This window comes from Myxine glutinosa, chromosome 2 (genome assembly GCF_964187855.1).
Source record: "Myxine glutinosa chromosome 2, kmMyxGlut1.1, whole genome shotgun sequence".
Classification (NCBI taxonomy): domain Eukaryota; kingdom Metazoa; phylum Chordata; class Myxini; order Myxiniformes; family Myxinidae; genus Myxine; species Myxine glutinosa.
This window is the reverse complement of record NC_136262.1, coordinates 172,677,429-172,700,716: the sequence shown is the minus strand read 5'-3', so window position 1 is coordinate 172,700,716 and position 23,288 is coordinate 172,677,429. Positions and strand designations below refer to the sequence as shown.

General features: G+C 43.2%; 1 protein-coding gene across 1 annotated transcript in view; it reads left to right on the top strand.

Moving 5' to 3' along the window:
- HTT (huntingtin) overlaps positions 1 to 23,288 on the top strand; it is a 778,980-nt gene that overhangs the window by 615,858 nt on the left and 139,834 nt on the right. The window contains exons 54-56 of the mRNA XM_078772674.1: positions 10,552 to 10,655; positions 12,739 to 12,893; positions 22,836 to 22,975. Of these exons, the coding sequence (XP_078628800.1) occupies positions 10,552 to 10,655; positions 12,739 to 12,893; positions 22,836 to 22,975 (399 nt within the window). The remainder of the gene's footprint in view (positions 1 to 10,551; positions 10,656 to 12,738; positions 12,894 to 22,835; positions 22,976 to 23,288) is intronic.

Here is a 23,288-nt window from a genome sequence, read left to right as displayed (position 1 = left end):
GGTGCACCATCTTATTGCAGGATAGCTGTTGTGTCGACCTCTCTCACGTAGTTGTGGAACAAACCACGTCTAAAGTCGACCCCTCTCACACAGTTATGGAACAAACCACGTCTGAAACATGTTCAAATAAGCAGTGTGATTGACACTTGTATCGAAAAAATATGGCCCTATCAAGTGATCTTCTGAAATTGCTGCCCACATCATGACATGAGGAGGATGCTGCTCAATTTCCTCATAAAAATGAGGATTTTCTTTGCACCAAAAATAAACACTCCTGGATCGATTGCTGAGGTAAATAGCGCACTCATCCGGAAAAAAAATACTCTTCGTCTTGATTTAATGGTGGGGAATCGCTGCAGAAGAGCCTTGCTCTTAAATCAAGTCAAATCAAGGACATTCCCTGTTGAAAAAGCCTTCTTCTTCCATGCCTGCATCATGATGCGCATAGGAGCTGGCTTATCGAATCTCTGCCAAAATCTTGTTCTTTTGTCTTCAAAAGTTGCTCCTCCTCGCGCACGGTCGGTCGTGAACCCAAACACATGTAATCAGTCTCTCTTCTACAGTGTACTCACTGGTGTCCGTCATGCTGAAGTTGTGGCTGGAAAACAAATAAGTAACAGAGGACACACTTATGCATAGGGACTTTGTGGCCACTCTGTCCATATTATGATGCAAAGATGAACTGATTTCGGTATCAAGAATTCAAAGGTCAGAGGTCATGTCAGATGAAAATGTGATACTTGAGAACAGCTGAAGGGATTTTGATCAAACTTGGTACAAGTATGTATAAATCATCATTAGTGCCTTGTGTATAAATATATTTGTCATTGTGTATAAATCATCGTTAATCCATGATAGGTTATTTGTTACTAAAAGGTCAAGGGTCAGAGGTCACATTAAAACTCCTGTTGATGTGATGCAATTGGCTGTGGGTTTTGAACTAAATGAAGTACATGTATCATGATACATATATTGGGGTCAAATGGCCTTGAGGTTTTAGGTCAAAGTTAGAGTAAGGAAAGACTTATTGTGGGTGGAGGCATAAACCAGTCGATGTCGCTTCGTCGAATTATGTCTAGTTTTTTTCCTTATTCACATACTTTAATGTCCACCAACGCAATTACAATGATCCTGTAATATATACAACCATAATAGCACCCAAGAGGCCGGGTACAGTATTTTAAGTTGAATATTCATTCATTTGTGAAGCATCTTTGCGGACACAATGAAACTTATACCATGAAGGAAAATAGCACAAAGTGTGTGGTAGAATAATGAAATGGTTCAATCATATCCTCAAACTGAAAGCTCCAATTCCAGGTTTGTTGACATCAGCGGTACACGATACTCTGTGTTTGTGAAAGTTGGCAAAACAACTGACCCATGCTATACTGCTTGAGAGCAAGGCCCTCATTAGAACAAAGTAGCAGAATATCTGAATTACAAGTCCTTGGAAGGTTAAACTGCATTTTCTGAAGCACAAGGAAGATTTGGGAAAGCCTGCAAGGTGGCAGCTCAGGAGGCCTACTTACTTTATAACTTACATGCTGGTTTTATAATCTCCTTATACATTCTCTGTCTAATGTATGGAGTTCTGTCTCTCATACTTAATGTAATTGCATCTCATTAAAATTGTATATATTCTGTGTAATTATATTTCAGACTGATGTCCGATCTTGGCAAACAAATAACAACCAGGGGGTGGGGAGGCATCTCTCCATTCCTACTCCGCTCATTTTTGGAATCTTAATAATTCATCGTGCTTTGGAATATTAAACTGCTTATTAAAGACGGAATGTAATTGTGGAAGAAAGTTGTTGTTTGAAACCGTTTCCAGTGCAGTATTTGTTTTATTTCCTGTCATTTGCTGTGATTTTTTTCTTCTCTTTGACAGTTTCCCCTTGGGTGATCCACGATAGATGGAATTATTGGCTGCATTGGTTATTGACTTGCTATATAAGTTGTGGTGTGGGAGGGAGAGGATGGGAGGTAGAGGGCACTGCCGCACTGCAGCAATTTCATTAAAAGTGTGAGCGGTTAATTTAGCAATTTTACAGAAGGGGTGGAGGAACTGTGCCCCCCCCCCCCCCCCCCCACACTTCCTCCCCACCCTTCACAAGTCAAAACAGTGGGCCTTTGTCTGTTTTGCAAAAACTGCCTTTTTTGCTCTTGTCCAAGAAGGAGCACGAAATGAAGCACATGAGGATATTGGATAGGAATATGTTGTAAATTCCAGTTGCCTTGGAGTCCATGACACATACCCGTTGATGCTGGTATTTCCACACTCCAAACCATACCAAGCTGTAGTTTCGGATTGCCGAGAGCAAGAAATACTCGGATCGGTACTCCTGTAGGTGTGGGCAGAGCATGAGGTACAGCACAACTTGCAACTGTTTAGATAATGTAAAAAGCTTGAAGTTTAAACAGGCAAAACACAATAACTCAGTGGTATCACAGAAATCTTTGTACTGCCTTTATTTTAATTATTAGATCACTTCGCACTGCAGTGTTGATCCAGTGTCAGCCCGAAGGGTTTTATCATCGAGCATGTTGACTGCACAGAAAAGTAGAACGGCACTCAGTAGAGAGCATTTGAATGAATTAGGCCTGGTTGGCCATATCACTCAATGGTGAAGAATCACTTAAAAATTAAATAATTTCCATATCCGAATCCATATTCAGATCTTCACCAAAATCGAATCGAATCGTCCGTGTCAGACACCCAACCGATGCACCAAGTTTCGTCCAAATCCGTCCATAACTTTTTCAGATATCCTGCTATGTGTCGTTTTTGGCCCTATCTCCCAATGGTGAAGAATCACTTCCAAAATTATAGCAGCCGGATCTTCACCAAAATCTAATCATTTCATCCTTGTCACATACGCTACATCTCTGCCAAATTTCGTCGGAATCCGTCTACAACTTTTTGAGATATTTTGTTCACAAACAGACAGACAAACAGACAGGGGTGAAAACATAACCTCCATCCACCTTTGGTGGCGGAGGTAATAAATTCATTCAAATGCTGGATCATCTTCACTTCGGTACATATGAAAGATTCTCGGGCATATTTTGCAAAAAGAAGTATCATGCAAATTTATGCAAATATCATGACTATATATATATATATATATATATATATATATATATACATATATATATATATATATATATATATATATATATATATATATATATATATATATATATATATATATATATACATATATATATATATATATATATATATATATATATATATATATATATATATACATATATATATATATATAAATATATAAATATAAATTATATATATATATATATATATATATATATATAAATTATATATATATATATATGCATACACATACACACACACACACACACACACACTACATACATATGTAAAATAGGTAAATTGGGATATCAGGTTCAGCATAATATTATGTGGACGTTTTACACTAAAGGGTCTAAGACTCATGGAGGAATGCAACACATTCTCGCACACGGGTACATATATAAATACTTCATCTAACAGCGGTCTTCACCAAGCACAGCCGCTGTTTGTAGGGGCAGTGATTTAACTTCCTGGGGCAATTGAAGAGAAAGTTCCTCCTCCTCATACATGATGAGCCTCAAGCAAAGAAGCAGCATTTACCATTTTATATCTGCTTCTTGCTCACTTGTATTTAATTAAATACTAGTAAAAACAAACAAACTCGGATTCCCCAGAATGAGGATTTGGGCAACAACAGAATCATCATGGGCCAAATAGCCTGTCCCTGTTAGCTTGTGTCACGCATAATAAAGGAGGTCATTAAATGAAGGAACGAAGTTTAAATGTTGTAGTTACTCTGAGCAATGAAAAGGGCCCAAATAAAGACGAGGCATGAGTGGTTAAGATACATGTATGAACTCGCCTCGGCATTGACAAAACACCCACGATCACAAATGTTGAGTTGATGTTCATTCTGTTACGGATTCGTCACTTCCGTTGTTGTGGTTCTCATCCACTGTAAACATTTTTGGTTCCATGTACTATTATTGTTAAGTGAATTGGAGATTAATGTTTTCAAAAGGTAAAAAAAAGTTAGTGTTTTAAAAGAAACCGGAAACTGGATCGGGAACCGGACGAAGAAGAGGAAGAGGAGGAGGAAAAAGAGGCGGAGCGAGTGAGGTGGACAAGGAGCCGTGCTGCTTTGAGGACTTGAGCAAACGCTGGCGAACGAGGGTCACGAGTGAACTTTGGGGTTTCCTGGGAAGGGATTCCTGCGACAGAGTTATCATCGCTGTGACAGATAAACCTGCGTGACAGGTTTTGCGGTTGATTCCGAAGAGAATCATTGGATTGCCGTTACGTCTCGAAGAACGGGCCGGTTGGCCATTTTGCCTCGCGACCGATTTTGCATCGCTCTAGGCTCTTCACCTCGCTTCAACCCTTTTCACAACCATCCAGACGTTAATCTGGTGTGTGTGTGTAATGTGGATTTTGAGTGGGAATTTGCGGTTCGCCGTCTGTGAGCCGTTGAATGTCCATACCCGCAGGTTAATTTGCGGTTCGCCGTTTGTGAGCCATTGAACGTCCATACCCAAAGGTGTGATTTCCCTGTCACCTCTTGAGGATACCTTTGCCTATCTTTGACAGTGTGACTGTCAACCGAACGGGATTCTGGTCTCGATACAACATCATTCTGACGATCACGGAGCGTGGATCGACTTTGGTTTGAAGCTGGGACAGAGACATTGGGAATGTTATTTTTGCTCACTTGGAGCACAGTGAGTTATATTGTACGAAACTGATGGTACCATCATAGGAATGATATATTGGTTGTATAATTGATTAATATTGTTATTGTACTGTTATTCTTGTGTGACCTTAATACAATACTTGTTTGTTGGTAACAATTGGTGTGGTTTCACCATTGATCTTTGACACACATAATAACACATTTCTGCCATGACTCCTCTCCGGGCTCGGAGGTACACCGTGACCGGGGTTTGGGGAGGAGCACGTAACAATTCTCACAATGTTGTCCCCAATATGAAACCATAGCAACAGATATATGAACCTTTATATTGTCTGTGTACAAGTAACCTTGATTTTAAACCTGATGCGAACCTTTATATTGTTACGGATCTCGGGGGTCGGCGCTCCCCTTATCAAGGGGGGGTTAATCCCCTTGTCCTTTTAGCTGGCCAGCCCGAGTCCTGGGAAGTTATAACGCTCCTTCCGGTCGGTATTAGCTAGGGTCATTGGTCAAGGTAGTCCTAAATACCTACTGACTAACCCGACCGTAAAGCAGGGAAATAACTCCCGCTTGAACCACGGATAAGATGTAAAATGCCGAGCGGTTGGCAATCCGAGCCGTTAACAATGACTAAACCCGATTCTGAGCGGTTCCGATCGTGCCACGCTTACCCAATGGAAGAAAGGACGGATGCGATCGGATTAGGGAAAACCAAGAAAGAACAAGGTAATTTATTTACAAATATACAGAAAGAAAGAGGAAACAAAAGGATGTACAGGAAGAAGAAGAAGCAGGACACATGGCAGTCTTAAAAACAGTCTTAACTTATGACCCCAGACAAACATACACACTCACACGGGGATTGTAGCTGGTAGGGTGGAAGGTCCAGGTAGATGGTCCAGGCTCCAGTCGACTCCGTCCAGGCTCCGGTTCCGCGAGTGAAACCCGGCAGGCAGCTCCGCATATCGTTGGACACGAGCGGACCAGACATATAGTGGGGGGGCTGGTGTCCTTCAGCGTACGTAATAACTGCACCAGCGTGCCAAACGCACTCCCTCTCAAGTTCGTTATCAGCGCCAGCGAGTGAATCCTCTGTTGTAATGCGCGCGCCTCCAACAAGTCCAACCAAGCCCTAGAGTCCGTTACAATGCGTGCTCTCTCACCAGTCTCGTCAAAGGGCTTTTTGTTCGTGCATATATTAGGCGAGCCAAGATCACTCCGCGCCTCATAAAGCCACACCCGCCTGTGATATTACATCAGCCCTGGGCTGGCGGGGGCTTACCGGCCATGCCTTTGACGGCTGGATGACAGGCCACACCTTGTTCTTGGCGTTCCGCCTCCTTTTTCCTCGGGCCGACAGCATGGTTAATGGCGGCGCTTGAGCGAGCGCTAAGGCAGCGAACACTGCTGGCAAGGCGCGTAACGGCGGCGCTTGGAGAGGGAGGTCGCAAAATGGACGAAATGAAATGGGACCTACTCCTTATTTGATTGATGCAACGCAGATTCAACGATTGGAAACACGGCCTTAACTAAAACACATAATACTGAAATAACTGGAATTTCTAAGGTGGCCTACGTGTTGCTGTGGCCTAACAAAGGGTGCTACCTTTAACCTTTAATGTCATATTTACAAGTGATTATTTATTTACAAAAGTGTGGGTTCTAAAACCGCAACAATATTGTCTGTGTACGAGTAACCTTGATTTTAAACCACTTGGGAACCTTTCTATTGTCTGTGCATGAGTAATCTTGATTTGCAACCTCCTTGGAATCTTTATATTGTCTGTGCACGAGTAACCTTGATTTTAAACCTCCAGGGAACCTTTATATTGTCTGTACACGAGTAATCTTGATTTGAAACCTCCTAGGAACCTTTATATTGTCTGTACACGAGTAATCTTGATTTTAAACCTCCTGGGAACCTTTCTATTGTCCGTACACGAGTAACCTTGATTTGAAACCTCCTGGGAATCTTTATATTGTCTGTGCACGAGTAACCTTGATTTTAAACCTCCTGGGAATCTTTATATTGTCTGTACACTAGTAACCTTGATTTCAAACCTCCTGGGAACCTTTATATTGTCTGTGTACAAGTAACCTTGATTTTAAACCTCCTGGGAACCTTTCTATTGTCTGTGCACAAGTAACCTTGATTTGAAACCTCTTGGGAACCTTTCTATTGTCTGCATGAGTAACCTTGATTTTAAACCTCCTGTGAACCTTTCTATTGTCTGTGCACGAGTAACCTTGATTTGAAACCTCCTGGGAACCTTTCTATTGTCTGTGCACGAGTAACCTTGATTTGAAACCTCCTGGGAACCTTTCTATTGTCTGTGCTCGAGTAACCTTGATTTGAAACCTCTTGGGAACCTTTCTATTGTCTGCACGAGTAACCTTGATTTTAAACCTCCTGGGAACCTTTCTATTGTCTGTGCACGAGTAACCTTGATTTGAAACCTCTTGGGAACCTTTCTATTGTCTGCACGAGTAACCTTGATTTGAAACCTCCTGGGAACCTTTATATTATCTGTGCTCGAGTAACCTTGATTTGAAACCTCCTGGGAACCTTTCTATTGTCTGTGCACGAGTAGCCTTGATTTTAAACCTCATGGGAACCTTTCTATTATCTGTGCAGGAGTAATCTTGATTTGAAACCTCCTGGGAGCCTTTATATTGTCTGTGCACGAGTAACCTTGATTTGAAACCTCAGGGGAACCTTTCTATTGTCTGTGCAGGAGTAATCTTGATTTGAAACCTCCTGGGAGCCTTTATATTGTCTGTGCACGAGTAACCTTGATTTGAAACCTCATGGGAACCTTTCTATTGTTTGTGCACGAGCAATCTTGATTTGAAACGTCCTGGGAACCTTTCTATTGTTTCTGCTCGAGTAATGTTGATTTGAAACCTCCTGGGAACCTTTCTATTGTTTGTGCACGAGTAATCTTGATTTGAAACCTCCTGGGAACCTTTCTATTTTTTGTGCACGACTAACCTTGATTTGAAACCTCCTGTAAACCTTTCTATTGTTTGTGCACGAGTAACCTTGATTTGAAACCTCCTGGGAACCTTTCTATTGTTTGTGCACGAGTAATCTTGATTTGAAACCTCCTGTGAACCTTTCTTTTGTTTGTGCACGAGTAACCTTGATTTGAAACCTCCTGTGAACCTTTCTATTGTTTGTGCATGAGTAATCTTGATGTGAAACCTCCTGGGAACCTTTCTTTTGTCTGTGCACAAATAACCTTGATTTGAAACCTCCTGTGAACCTTTCTATTGTTTGTGCACGAGTAATCTTGATTTGAAACCTCCTGGGAACCTTTCTATTGTTTCTACTCGATTAATGTTGATTTGAAACCTCCTGGGATCCTTTCTATTGTTTGTGCATGAGTAACTTTGATTTGAAACCTCCTGTGAACCTTTCTATTGTTTGTGCACAAGTAATCTTGATTTGAAACCTCCTGGGAACCTTTATATTGTTTGTGCACGAGTAACCTTGATTTGAAACCTCCTGGGAACCTTTCTATTGTTTCTGCTCGAGTAACGTTGATTTGAAACCTCCTGGGAACCTTTCTATTGTTTGTGCACGAGTAACCTTGATTTGAAACCTCCTGTAAAACTTTCTATTGTTTGTGCACGAGTAACCTTGATTTGAAACCTCCTGGGAACCTTTCTATTGTTTGTGCATGAGTAATCTTGATTTGAAACCTCACGGGAACCTTTCTATTGTTTGTGCACGAGTAACCTTAATTTGAAACCTCCTGTGAACCTTTCTATTGTTTGTGCATGAGTAATCTTGATGGGAAACCTCCTGTGAACCTTTCTATTGTTTGTGCATGAGTAACCTTGATTTGAAACCTCCTGGGAACCTTTCTATTGTTTGTGCATGAGTAATCTTGATTTGAAACCTCATGGGAACCTTTCTATTGTTTGTGCACGAGTAATCTTGATTTGAAACGTCCTGGGAACCTTTCTATTGTTTCTGCTCGAGTAATGTTGATTTGAAACCTCCTGGGACCCTTTCTATTGTTTGTGCACGAGTAACCTTGATTTGAAACCTCCTGGGAACCTTTCTATTGTTTGTGCACGAGTAACCTTGATTTGAAACCTCCTGGGAACCTTTCTATTGTTTGTGCACGAGTAACCTTGATTTGAAACCTCCTGGGAACCTTTATATTGTTTCTGCTCGAGTAATGTTGATTTGAAACCTCCTGGGAACCTTTCTATTGTCTGTGCATGAGTAACCTTGATTTGAAACTTCCTGTGAGCCTTTCTATTGTTTGTGCACGAGTAACCTTGATTTGAAACCTCCTGTGAGCCTTTCTATTGTTTGTGCACGAGTAACCTTGATTTGAAACCTCCTGGGAACCTTTCTATTGTTTCTGCTCGAGTAATCTTGATTTGAAACCTCCTGGGAACCTTTCTATTGTTTGTGCACGAGTAACCTTGATTTGAAACCTCCTGGGAACCTTTCTATTGTTTCTGCTCGAGTGATCTTGATTTGAAACCTCCTGGGAACCTTTCTATTGTTTGTGCACGGGTAACCTTGATTTGAAACCTCCTGGGAACTTTTATATTGTCTGTGCACGAGTAACCTTGATTTGAAACCTCCTGGGAACTTTTGTATTGTCTGTGCACGGGTAACCTTGATTTGAAACCTCCTGGGAACTTTTATATTGTCTGTGCACGAGTAGTGTTGATTTGAAACCTCCTGGGAACTTTTATATTGTCTGTGCACGAGTAACCTTGATTTGAAACCTCATGGGAACCTTTCTATTGTTGGTGCACGAGTAATCTTGATTTGAAACGTCCTGGGAACCTTTCTATTGTTTCTGCTCGAGTAATGTTGATTTGAAACCTCCTGGGACCCTTTCTATTGTTTCTGCTCGAGTAATGTTGATTTGAAATCTCCTGGGAACCTTTCTATTGTTTGTGCACGAGTAACCTTGATTTGAAACCTCCTGGGAACCTTTCTATTGTTTGTGCACGAGTAACCTTGATTTGAAACCTCCTGGGAACCTTTCTATTGTTTCTGCTCGAGTAACCTTGATTTGAAACCTCCTGGGAACCTTTATATTGTTTCTGCTCGAGTAATGTTGATTTGAAACCTCCTGGGAACCTTTCTATTGTCTGTGCATGAGTAACCTTGATTTGAAACCTCCTGGGAACCTTTCTATTGTTTCTGCTCGAGTAATCTTGATTTGAAACCTCCTGTGAACCTTTCTATTGTTTCTGCTCGAGTAATGTTGATTTGAAACCTCCTGGGAACCTTTCTATTGTCTGTGCATGAGTAACCTTGATTTGAAACCTCCTGTGAGCCTTTCTATTGTTTCTGCTCGAGTAACCTTGATTTGAAACCTCCTGGGAACCTTTATATTGTTTCTGCTCGAGTAATGTTGATTTGAAACCTCCTGGGAACCTTTCTATTGTCTGTGCATGAGTAACCTTGATTTGAAACCTCCTGTGAGCCTTTCTATTGTTTCTGCTCGAGTAATCTTGATTTGAAACCTCCTGGGAACCTTTCTATTGTTTCTGCTCGAGTAATCTTGATTTGAAACCTCCTGGGAACTTTCTATTGTTTGTGCACGGGTAACCTTGATTTGAAACCTCCTGGGAACTTTTATATTGTCTGTGCACGAGTAACCTTGATTTGAAACCTCCTGGGAACTTTTATATTGTCTGTGCACGGGTAACCTTGATTTGAAACCTCCTGGGAACTTTTATATTGTCTGTGCACGAGTAGTGTTGATTTGAAAACTCCTTAATGCCAAACAATATGACTTCCAATATGGTTTATGTGCAGGTTGGACGTCACGTACTCAATTTGAGGAGTCCTGGGCAACCTTATTGGGGGTTCTGGTACTACAGCCTTTTTCTCCAGAACAGGATGTTGGAGAAGTTACTGAGGTAAGCAATCTCTCTACCTTTCATTTTTTGACCTGCCATTTTGACTTATGCTGCCAAAGGCAGTCGCTAAGTGGATTACTAAAAAAGGAAGACTTTTTGGTGCTGCCTTTCATCATTCACCATGAGCAAATGCCTGTTGATCAGATGATAAAATTAAGAGTTCCTGGAGTTTGTCATAGACTGACCATTAAAAATGCCACACAAGAGTATGCGGGGCATTGAGGGATGCCATGCTGACACACACACACGCACGCATGCACGCACGCACGCACACATACATACATACATACACACACACACACACACACACACACACACACACACACTCTCTTTATATGCCTCTCTCTCTCTCTCTCTCTCTCTCTCTCCCCCCCCCCCCCCCTCTCTCCCTCTGCCTCTCTCTCTCTCTCTCTCTCCCTCGGCCTCTCTCTCTCTCTCTCTCTGCCTCTCTCTCCCTCGGCCTCTCTCTCTCTCTCTCTCTGCCTCTCTCTCTCATCCTCTGCCTCTCTCTCTGCCTCTCTCTCTCTGCCTCTGCATCTCTCTCTCTCCATCTTCCTCTCCCTCTCTCTCATACTCTGCCTCTCTCTCTCTCTCTCCCTCCCTCTTCCTCTCCCTCTCTCTCTCATCCTCTGCCTCTCTCTCTCTCCCTCGCTCTCTCTGCCTCTCTCTCTCTCTGCCTCTCTCTTTCTCTCTGCCTCTTTCTCTACCTCTCTCTCTCTATGCCTCTCTCTCTATCTTTGCTTCTCTCTCTCTTTGCCTGTCTCTTTGCCTCTTCTGCTCTCTCGGTTTGCCTCTGAATGATTACTGTCTGGGGTTGGTGTGGGGCAGTGATGTCAAAATGAGCAAGCAAAGTGTGCCGTTTAAAATCTGTGGTAATGGTAGCAAGCCTCATACATCCATTAGAAAAGGTCATTTTATCTTTTCACCCCTCACAACTTTTTTTCAACGTTTTTTTTTGTCATTTTGTGCATGCTGGTTGTGTATTGCAATGCATGGTTCACCATTCACCATGACAGTATGACCCTCTATCTTGAACAATAAAGAGATTAAATTTAACCTTTAAGTCTACTTCTCGTGGCCAACCCTGGAAGAACTGGAGTCCCTGGAGATCTGAAGCTTCATAATCTCACAACTTATCTTGGATGGATCACATCACCAAACTGAGTTTGAATGCACGTTGGTGCTTCAGTATTCTCCAGAAAGCCATCCATTTTGAAACTTTCAGAGGTTATTGCAGTGTATAACGCCCTCATCTACGGCATCAAGGATTACGGTTCCCAATTCTGAGCTGGTGCAGTTGCAATCGCTTCCCATCTTGCTTCACGGGAGGCAATGGAAACCAAGACTTTTCACGTTATGAGCACATTTCAACAGGAGGCCAAGTTCTATGGTCTGCTTCTCACTCACTGAGAACAGGTTTGTGGACTCTCAGTTTTATTTCAACCCACTTAAGACCTCCTTCCTACTCTCTCATAACGTCTGTCCTGGAGAATGGCCAGGTCACACGCATTCTTATAAAATCTCACACCTGATTAGCCTCCCCAAGTCTAAGCTGAAGACTCACCTCTATTATATATCTCTCTACTCTCTCATTTGTGAAACAGACAATCTGTGTCTGTTTTCTCATTCCCCTTCCTCCATTCTTCAAGATACTGCCTAATTTTCACCTAATGCTTTCTACCATACCCATACACCACAACTCTCTTCTACTATTGTTAATCTCCTCTCCATCATCCACCACCCCTGCCCTTCTGCATTATTTCTTCCGCATATCCACTGATGTTCCATGTGTTGTGTGTGTGTTGTGTGTGTGTTCCATGTGTGTGTCTCCTTGTTCCCTTTGATCCATTAAGCTGGGTGTCCTCTGTCATTTAATTCTTGCATGAGCCCGCATTCTTGCGTACAAAATATTTTATTTGTGATGGAAAAACACTTCCGAAAAAATCTTTACTCTCGAGGTAAATGAAATCATTTTCTTGATTTTTCTGCTTGTCTAAGCTTACTTTTCATTCTGTCTTGGCTTGTATGGCTTGTCTTGGCTCCTGCCAAGGCCGAGCTTATGCTTATTGTGTTTGCTTGACAGGAGCAAGTGGAGCGCACAAAGCTCACCATCTTAGCGATCCGTGGCATCACGTCGCTAGTACTGAGCGCCATGTTGCTGCCATGTGCTGGTAACCCTGCTGCGGGCGCCTTTGAGCAGCAACCTCGGAACAAGGTCTTGAAGGCCCTCGACACAAGGTCGGGCCTACTTCTGGCACATTCGTTTAACATGCTCTGCTTTGTCGATTGCTTCGTCAATTTGTGCTGCATCCACTTTGTATGAAACTTTGAACTCAGTTTTAGTTGAGATTCGAGCAAAATGTTTCAGATTTGGCTTTGAATATACAGTATGTGTGAATCGCTCTTATGCCAATGCTTCACAGCACCTCATGCACTGCAACCTGTGTTTTGTTCAACTTGCAGAATCCAGCCTTTCCCCCATTCCTTTAATTCCACCTTCTCTTGCTCGTGCAATTGCCTTTTGTTGTGCAAATTTTCATTGTTGTGCTTCTATCCTTTCAAAGTCGTATCCGATCATTACATTATGGCAACCCATATGTAACCCTGAACAACCTTGTTTTTTTCCAACTCTTTTTATTTTATATATATATTTACTCCTGTTTGATGATTCCATTCTGCTTGCTTCCCTCCTCTTCGTCTTCCTTTTGATAGCCTGACAATGTCCATGCTTTGTTGCTTAACGAGCCTCGACTGTTTGCACACAAAAATTCAATGCTTTCCTTTGAAAACAGAACCTATAATTTTAATTCTGATATTTATTTGCTTCCTCGGCATATTTTTTATTCGCTGGAAGTCCCTGATGGGGGTATGGAGCTGCACCTGAGATGATCCTTAATTGCTGATTGACTGTGATGGCGGCTGGTTAATCGGGTTGGGGGAATGGTAGGTTGTGGCAAATTATCCCTTAACGTAGTTATACTGATAAAGGTGCTTTCTGAAGGACATATAAATATAATTGATGACTATGCAGGTTGGTGGAAAGCGTCAGTTTGGCGAAACCACAGTTGGCCTGCTTGATGTATGTCCTTTTTACCGACATGCCATGGGTGACACTGGCAGTGGTTTCCTGTCCTTCTACAAAGTTTTGTCATTCATAACAAAACATGATGCACCACTGTCTGTCCCCTGATATTATTTTGACCTTTTCACATAGGAAATGTATTTGCTGTAGTTTGAAATGTTTAATGACAAGCGAAATGATATTTTTTGGAGTGTGTGCGGGAGAAGCGTAGTAGGAGGAAATATAGTCGGTGGTAGGTGGTGAATGGTAAACATAGGACTGTCGGTGGAGACTGATGACCTAATGAAGGATCTGATGATGGTGACGGAGGTGAGAGAGGTGTGTAAGATAGTGACTGTAAGTTGAACACGTGACTCTGTGCTAACTGAACCATCCATAGGCTCATATTGTTTTGGTTTTGTGCATATTCAAAAGAAAACTTTGAACAATGAAAAGTCCTTTGTCTTAATTTTTGGATAAAAGTTTAATGATCAATCCCATTCTGTTTTGTTTTCCTGCATTTTCTGCCTTTTGTATAACCAGTGGGCCAGTTGATCCATTGGACCAAATTTCCATTGGTCTTCTCGGCCTTGTATTTATTGTTGTTGTTTCATAGCCCCGGGGAATTCTCTCTAACAATCCCACGGCACGGAGAGAGCAGATCAATCTCCCGGGAACGACCCAGAAATCCGAACCCCCCCCCCCCCACCACCCCCCCAGGATGGTTTAGTCTCCGCCCCCTCTCTCCCTCCCCCCCTCCCCCCTTCACAAAGTCAGGGCCATGACAGAGTTGGAGAAAGAGAGAAGAGACACCGATAAGAGGGATAGGAGCAGTTTGTGGTGAGGTGGTGATTTGGGGGACAGAGGAATATTTGACAAATAGGAATATTTGGGGGACAGAGCCCAGAGAGAGATGGGGGAGCAAGGCCGGAGAGGAGTCGGTAGAAGACAGAAAGACCACCAACCTGCCTGTGGTGAGTGAGTGAAAGGCCCTCTCAAAACTTACCTTTATCTATCAATATAGTTGAAATGAACATCAAATAGCTGTATGTTGAAATATGTTGAAAAAGTCAAAACTTTGAACAATGAAAAGTCCAGGACGACGGTTCTGGACTGTCGACTAAACCGTTGAGGAAGGATGAGGGATAGGGGTCCATAGGGACCGATCGGCACTCTGACCGTGACCTCGCTACCCTGATTAATCCAGGCAGCAGGGAAGAATGGGGGAGATTTGGCCCCCAAGTTGCGTTGGAGGGTACACCGACAGTGAAGAGGCATCCCGTATAGTTGCCAGTCTTGTAATGTACCTGCCTGCTGTTGTGCTTGAGCATTAGCGGGCCAGGGTGGGGGACAGGGGGATTACACGTCCGTTATTATTATTGCCAAGTGATGAAGCTGATATTATTGTTTGTATTATTAGTATGAATTAGTAAATGCTTTGTAACAATGTTATCATTGTTTTTGTTATTTATTTTGTAATTAGAGTGCCATGGAAGGACCTGTTAAACTGCTCTATACACCTTAACATGGCGTGCGTTGAGAAACATGGCAATTCTTCCGGATTATTTGTCGTTAATTCGCCTTATCGACTCAGGTGGTCATGGAGATCATTTTGGTGTATCACATTCCACATCGGAAAGCTCGAGTAGAACTCTACAAAACATTCATCACACACACACACACACACACACACACACACACACACACACACACACACACACATACACACACATACACACACACACACACACACACCTCCGTCAAAGTGTGTGTGTTGTTTTTATATCCTGTCCTCAGCATCCAGAAGTGTGGGATGGAACCTTAATGATCATCATGGAACATTGCAGTGAAAACGAACACTTTGACGTTTGTTTTGCTTATCGGGAAATAAATGCGCTTACAACGATTTATATGAAAGGGGTTTTGCTACTCGATAAAAAGCCTTCCTTCTCCCTCTCTCCCTCCGACACAGTATACTCAAATTACTCATTTCTCCCCAGTATACTGTTACCCACCTGGTGTTGTTTATGGCACCACAGGGTCTTGACCTCAGGACCTTAAGATCTTAAGCCAGGTGCCTTAACTGTTAAGCTGCCACCATGCTTGATTTGGGACGTACATCAATAAAAATCCGCACCATTTAAGGAAGAATGAGAAGAGGACTTGTGATGATGAAGCTCTCTCTATGTGGTATGAACAGAATTAGATTAAAGTTACAACATTACCAGTTATGTGCAATTGATCACAGGTTATTAAAAGTTAAAAACAGAGGAGACCTTCCTGGAAAAGTCGTTAATTCGCTTGAGTACAATATGCAACTTATGAACTTTAATTAAATACAAATCTCTCTCCCACTCCCTCTCCCTCTCTCTCTCTCTCTCTCTCTCCCTCTCTCTCTCTCTCTCTCTCTCTCTCTCTCTCTCTCCACTCCCTCTCTCCCACTCCCTCTCTCTCTCTCTCTGTCGCCACCTGTCGGTGCTTTGTGTGTGGCGTCATGGCGGCTGTGAGCAACTGCTCTGTGCTTTGGTGAGCCGGTTGCGTTTCCCCCCCTCCTCCCCTGCCCCCCCTCCCTCCCCTGCCCCCCCTCCCTCCCCTCCCTCCCCTGCCCCCCCTCCCTCTCCCTGTCCATCCTGTGTGCTTCGGCATTGTGCTTTCATCCGTTCTGCACCCTTGTCTTCGAGAGAGAGAGGATTGAGAGCGGGCCCTTGTTGGGTGCGGCCTACTGGCTTTGACGGCGCTTTGTAAGCCATTTTTTGTGCTTATAACGCACGTTTATTATTTACTTTAGCTCGATTATTTAGGTTTGATACCTTCTTGTCCGGTTCGGACAAGGGGGGGTGGGAATTTGATCTGTTTGTTGGTGTTCGACAAACATTGGGTTTTCTCAGTTCTCGGTTACTAACTTGTCTTTGGTCGAGTTAGAATGGCGGGCGAACGTTTCCGCATTGATACGTACGAATCGCTAACTCGTAAACACGGGCTAGCTTGTGTTCCTCCCAACGAGGTGGAAATTAACGATGTGCTTTCCGCCATTGGAAACATCGTTGGTGCACACAGTATTCGCGCTGCCTCTCGTATGAATAAGAAATTCGTCGTATTTTTGTCCGAGGAGCACATGGTAGCGAGTGTAGTTGAACAAGGCTTGTTCATTGAGCCGAACACGTTCCTCTCTGTGTTCGCTTTACAAGCCCCGACGGTAAAGATTAACATCAGTAATATCCCGCCATTTATTAGAAATGAGGATTTACGTGAACAATTAAACAAGTTCGGTAAGGTCGTATCGAGGATTTCGATGGTGCCGATGCGAAATGTTTGCGATCGATTCAAACATGTCATGTCCTTCAAGAGAGTGGTGTACATGATACTGCCTGCAAATGTAAAAACGCTCAATGTCGTGTTGAGTGTGAAAATCAACGGCTTTGAATACAAAATGTATGCCTCCTCGGAGGCTATGACGTGTTTCGAGTGTGGGGCTTACGGGCATGTGAGGAGTGCCTGTCCCAATGCGGTTACACCGCAGGAACGCGGAGGATTGGTGAGGAGTGACTCCTCTTCACCGCACAATGAAGGGGAGGAGGCGGATCGAGCGGTTAATCCACCCACCGCACCGACTGCGCTGAGCGAAGCGCCAGACCCGACCACCCCGACCGGGGGGGTGGGGGGCGGAAGCGATAGATCTAGAACGTGAGGTGACTAACCCCGCTCCTCCATTTAAGGTGGGAATGAAAGTGGTTGAACCCTCTCCCATTTCGTCCACTGTACGGACACCAGGAAAAAAGGTCAGAAGCGTTCAAGTGATGAATCCTGTGATTCCGAAGAAAAACAAAATAAGATTCAGATCGTGTCAGGCTCACAGGACCTCCAGGGTGAGGCCTACACCGGAAACTCCTTGGCGGTAATGGCGATGGTACCAGAGGTGTATGTACGTGAGGAAGATTCGCTTGCACCACTTGCTGAGATTGAGTATGACCCGGAAAATAGTCGATCATCTCAGGATGTGGTAAGTCCTTGTCCTGATAACCAAACTCGCTCAGACGAGTTAGCAGCTGGATTTGCTAGTGAGGAAAAAAATAGATAAAGGGGAAAGTCCTTACGACTGTGAGGATAACTTTAACCCTGCCCTGACAGATAAAAATGAAAGGGATGATGAGTTGGGGGACATACTTATAGCCACAGAGGATATGGTAAATCTGGAAGGGTCTGCAAAGAGTGCGGAGGTTCTTGACCCTGTAGAATTGCTGTTTCCAAAACTAAGTGTTCAACAAATAGAAGGAAAAGGTGCAGATCAAGATGAAGCACTTGATTCTGATGAAACCTCTTCTACTCCACTCTTTAGTGCTTTAAGTGCTCAAGAGAGTGAGGCGGGTGATGACAATACCATCACCATGGTTTCTCAAGAAAATGTTATCAAGTTCCTTGAAGAAACGTTCAGGAAAAGAAATGTAAAAATCAAAGACTACTTTCCGAATCTGCATGATTTTATTTTGACTGCAAAGAACATGATTCGTGAACCTTATCAGGTTAACATGTCAGAACCTCAATTCCAGAGGCTAAGAAAATGTGTAACTCGAGCGGGCAAGGAACTGTATGAATAGTTAACAGAATGGAGATAAAAGTAGCATCCTTAAACATCAACGGTGGTCGCAGTTGTGTGCGTCGCCTCCAGGTGTTTCAAATGTTTCAGAATGAAAAAATTGATGTGCTGATGTTACAAGAGACGCATGCAAATCAGTCTTCTGAGGTTGAGTGGCGTAATATCTTTAAAGGTTGTCACTTTTTCTCCAGTGCTTTCGTTGATGCCAAGGCTGGTGTTGCAGTAGTCATACATCCTAGACTCCAGCCGTCGGAGATCAGATGTAGAGAAATTTGCAAGGGCCATTTACTATCTGTGGAGTTTGTCAGCGGTAACCAAAAGATTTGCACGACTAATGTATACTGCCCTAGTGCTAACTCTGCAAGAAGTGCTTTTCTTCACAAGTTAGCAGGTTTTTTAAGCACTATTGACCTGTCCATGTTGGTTTGCTTGGGGGGAGACTACAACTGTACCCTCAACCCACAACTTGACAGAAACACTCCTGAGCCTCATCCACCGAGTGCAAGGCCTTTGGCACAGCTCATTAAAAAATTTCAACTTGTGGATGTGTGGCGGGTACAGAACCCTAACATCCGGCAGTACACGTGGGTTTGTGCCGCAAGAAATCTTTTGACAATGGCTCGTTTGGATAGATTTTATGTTAACCATGATAAGGTAAATCTTGTCAAGAATTCTTATATAAGGCCGTCTGGTTTTTCTGATCATCACATGGTTGTTGTTGTATGTGGCTTACCTCATCACGTGTGTAGAAGTGCATATTGGACTTTCAATGTCAAACTTTTACAAAGTGAGCATTTCAAAGAAGCATTCAGAATGGTATGGAAGGAATGTGAAATGCAAAAGTTTTCCTTCCTAAATTTAAGGCAATGGTGGGATTGCACAAAATCCCAAATTAAGTGTTTTTGCCAGCAATACTGTCGTTATAATACCTGTAACACACTCGGTGTGATAACTGCCTTAAAAAACGATATACTTTATTGTGAGCAGAAATCTGGAATGTCCAACGAAAATGTCCAGCAGTTGTCAGAGAAAAGAACACTATTGGCTGAAATGGTGAGAGAGCGTGCATCTGGTGCTTTTGTCCGACTGCGAATGGACAATATCCTACTTGACAAACCAAACAAAGACTTTTTCAACTTGGAAAAGACAGCCAAGATCCCTCAACAAATTCACGCTTTGCGCTCTTCTGCCGGTGCGCTTCTGTCTTCTCAAAGTGACATCAAGGATGAATTACGAAACTTTTATTCAAAGCTGTTTGCCTTGAGAACTGTGAACCAGGAAAACAGAAACGGGATGTTTGAACTGCTCCCATCTCTGTCTGAAGACCAGCAACAACAACTGGAGCCTGGCATCTCTCTCGGAGAACTTACTGTTGCTCTTAAAGGAATTCAAGATGGGAAAGCCCCTGGACTTGACGGCCTCCCAGTTGAATTTTACAAGACCTTTTGGGACATCCTAGGCCCTACTCTACTTGACATCTTTCATGATAGCCTTGAACAAGGTGAATTGCCACTAAGTTGCCGGAGGTCAGTTTTGTGTCTCCTTCCAAAAAAAGGGAACTTGCAAGACGTCACAAATTGGCGGCCTGTGTCACTCCTAAATACGGACTATAAAATATTGTCGAAGGCGCTCGCGATACGTCTAAAGGAAGTCATCCCCCTTTTGATTGATATTGATCAGTCTTATTGTGTTCCTGAGCGTTCTATTTACGATAACATTTTTTTGGTGAGAGACTTGATCGGTCTCGGTCGTACTACATCTCATGGTTTTGGTTTGGTTCTTTTAGATCAAGAAAAAGCTTTTGACAGTGTTGACCATTCTTTTTTGTTTGCTGTACTAAGGAGAGCTGGTTTTGGACAAAATTTTGTTTCCTATGTTAAGTTGTTGTATGAAAATGCATCTTGTCTGTTGAAGGTAAACAACAGCTTATGTTGCCCTTTTCCCTTTCAGCGAGGCATCCGTCAGGGCTGCCCGCTTTCAGGAATGCTATACAGTCTCTCGGTCGAACCTTTACTAGCTTTGCTCCGAAACTCAGTGGAAGGAGTCTCCTTAACAAAAAAACACAAAATGGTTACTTCAGCTTATGCGGATGACATTTGTGTTGCTGTTTCCAGCCAAAATGATGTGGGTGAGGTCTTTCGATGTCTGTCCCAGTTTGAGCTCGCCTCCACGGCAAAAGTAAATTGGAACAAAAGTGTTGCCTTATGGGTGGGCCCCAGTCCACCTTCCTCAGCTCTGCCTGTGTTACCAGGAGGAATGCAGTGGAACAAAGAGGGGTTTAAATATTTAGGGTTATTTCTCGGAGTCCAAGCATATGAACAAAAAAATTGGGAGGGTTTCTTGGAAAGAATTAAGCAGAAACTGGCTAGATGGAAACGGTTGCACAACCTTCTATCGCTTAAGGCAAGGGTGACAATAATAAATAACCTGGTGGTTCCTTTTATTTGGCATAAAGTTATCCCCCTCCAACCTCCGAGATACTTGGTCACAGGCATTCAGAGGGTTCTAACTCAGTTTTTCTGGGGAGGCCACCATTGGCTTGGACCAGACACGGTGTGCAGACCCCGAAATGCAGGTGGCCAAAGCTTGATACATGTTCCGAGTCGGATAATGGCTTTCCGCATGTTGACGATAAAGCGTTTATTGTATGGTGAGTGTGTCCCGTGGCGGCCTCTCACAAACGCTTGGCTGCAGGAAGCAGATGGGTTGAAGTATGACCGAGAGCTCTTCCTCATGGACCTGCAGCATGTCAACACGACTCTGCTCCCCGAGTTTCATCAGAGCCTTCTGAATGCCTGGCAAGTCCTTGGAATACAACGATTAGAGGTGTCCTACGATGCAAAAAAATATATGCATGAGCCATTGGTCCTGAATCCTTTATTCCCTGAAATTTCAACCTCCAGGTCATTTATGCATTGCTTCACCTGTAATGGAATAATCAGAGTGCGAGACCTGATGAAGCCTTCCATAAATGGATGGTTATCCACCGGTTCTCTCACATCAAAAGTGGGGGTTCGGTCATCTAGAATGGTGGACAAAGTTTTGAGAGTTGTGATTAAAACTTTCAGGGAATTAAATATCAGGTGGACTGGGGCAGATGAAGTGGTGGACTCTCGTCTCTATTTCCCCGAGCTCCAAGTCACCTCAAAAAAACAACAGTGTGTCTTCTCAAAGTCAGATGGTTGCGGTGTGTTCCATGTGATGGGAAAAAAAGTTATTTATGGGATATGCCAAGAGGTGCTTATACCGGGTTTCACAAAACCTTTAAAAAATCGGTGGGATGAGATCATTCCGGCTAGTTCGTTCCTATCTCCAGTGTGGAAAGAGATGTATAGGTCTCCAACTTTAGGTCGAACCGGAGACTTAAATTGGAGACTAGTTCATCAGGCCCTGGTCACGAAACACTTACTTAATAAGTTTGATCCTGCTGTACTGAATGTTTGTCCTTTTTGTGAAGAGGCTGAAAATGTGACCCATGCTTTCGTGAAATGTAAGAGATTGGTACCCCTTTTTTGCTTCCTCCAACAGTTCTTTTATAAATTTAAGTTTGTTTTTTCTGTTGCAATTTTTGTGTATGGCATTGAAAGGAGCACCAAGAGCAAGACAGCGGTCCCTTTCTTGAATCTTCTGTGCGGAATTGCTAAACTCGCAATATATAAAACTAGGAAGATCAAATTGAGTGGCAGAGATGAAAATGTTCTCTTTTGCTTTAATGGCATAGTGTCGGCCCGGATATGTTTCGGCAGTGTGAACGACGATTGGTTTACAGATGAGGTGTTGAGTTTGTTTTTGTAAATTATACTTACGCTCAATGTCCACATATACATGTATATACATCCTTTTTGCTTGTACAACTTTCTTTTTCTTGTAAAAATTTTACGGTGTTCTTCCAGGTGTGTTTTGATACTTTTATAATAAAAGCACATAAAAATCAAAGTCTCTCTCTCTCTCTCTCTCTCTCTCTCTCTCTCTCTCCCTCTCTCCCCCTCTCTCTCTCTCTCTCTCTCTCTCTCTCCCTCTCTCCCTCTCCCTCTCCCCCCCTCTCCCTCTCTCCCCCCTCTCCCTCTCTCCCTCTCTCTCTCTCTGCCTCTCTCCCTCTCCGCCCTCTCTCTCTCCCTCTCTGCCCTCTCTCTCTCCCTCTCTGCCCTCTCTCTCTCCCTCTCTCTCTCCCTCTCTCTCTCCCTCTCCCTCTCCCTCTCCCCCCTCTCCCTCTCTCCCTCTCTCTCTCTCTCTGCCTCTCTCCCTCTCCGCCTCTCTCCCTCTCCGCCCTCTCTCTCTCCCTCTCTCTCTCCCTCCCTCTCCCCCCTCTCTCTCTCTCTCTCCCTCTCCCTCTCCCTCTCTCCCTCTCCCTCTCCCTCTCCCTCTCCCTCTCCCTCATTTTCTTTGTATGCCTATTTCACTAATGTGACGCCTCGGAGCAGTGCAATTGTTCGAACTACATTCAACTATGGATTGTGAATCAACTAATCGTAGTGCAGGAAGTTATTCGTGAAAAAATTGATTTTTCTTTTCCTGTCTTTTCCAGAATGGGTCAACAGCTGTGCACGGTACGAAGGGTTGTGGAGCAGGAAATTGTTGCTTTGGTGTCCAAGCGAGAAATGGCAAGCACGCACTATGTATATCAAGAACCCAAGCCAGTTATCACACCTGCCCCTGCATCTTCAAGTAAGTGTCATCATCCCAGATGCCATTTTTTTCCAGATTCAACATCAAGTTCCCACCCCATATTTTCTCATGATGATCAATTAAAATTCATATTTGATTTTTTTTTTTTCAATTTATACTCCTGGCTTCCCATTGTCCATGCATACATATGTATGAAGCAGCCATTGCATTATTATTTGTTTGGTTGTATAGAGACTAAGGTTCACATAAGAGCTTGGATATGTATCGCAATCAGGAAAAGGACTTTGAGAGATTTCATTGTACTTTTACATACATTACCTTCCATCAGTAGATAGAGGACAAATAAACAACT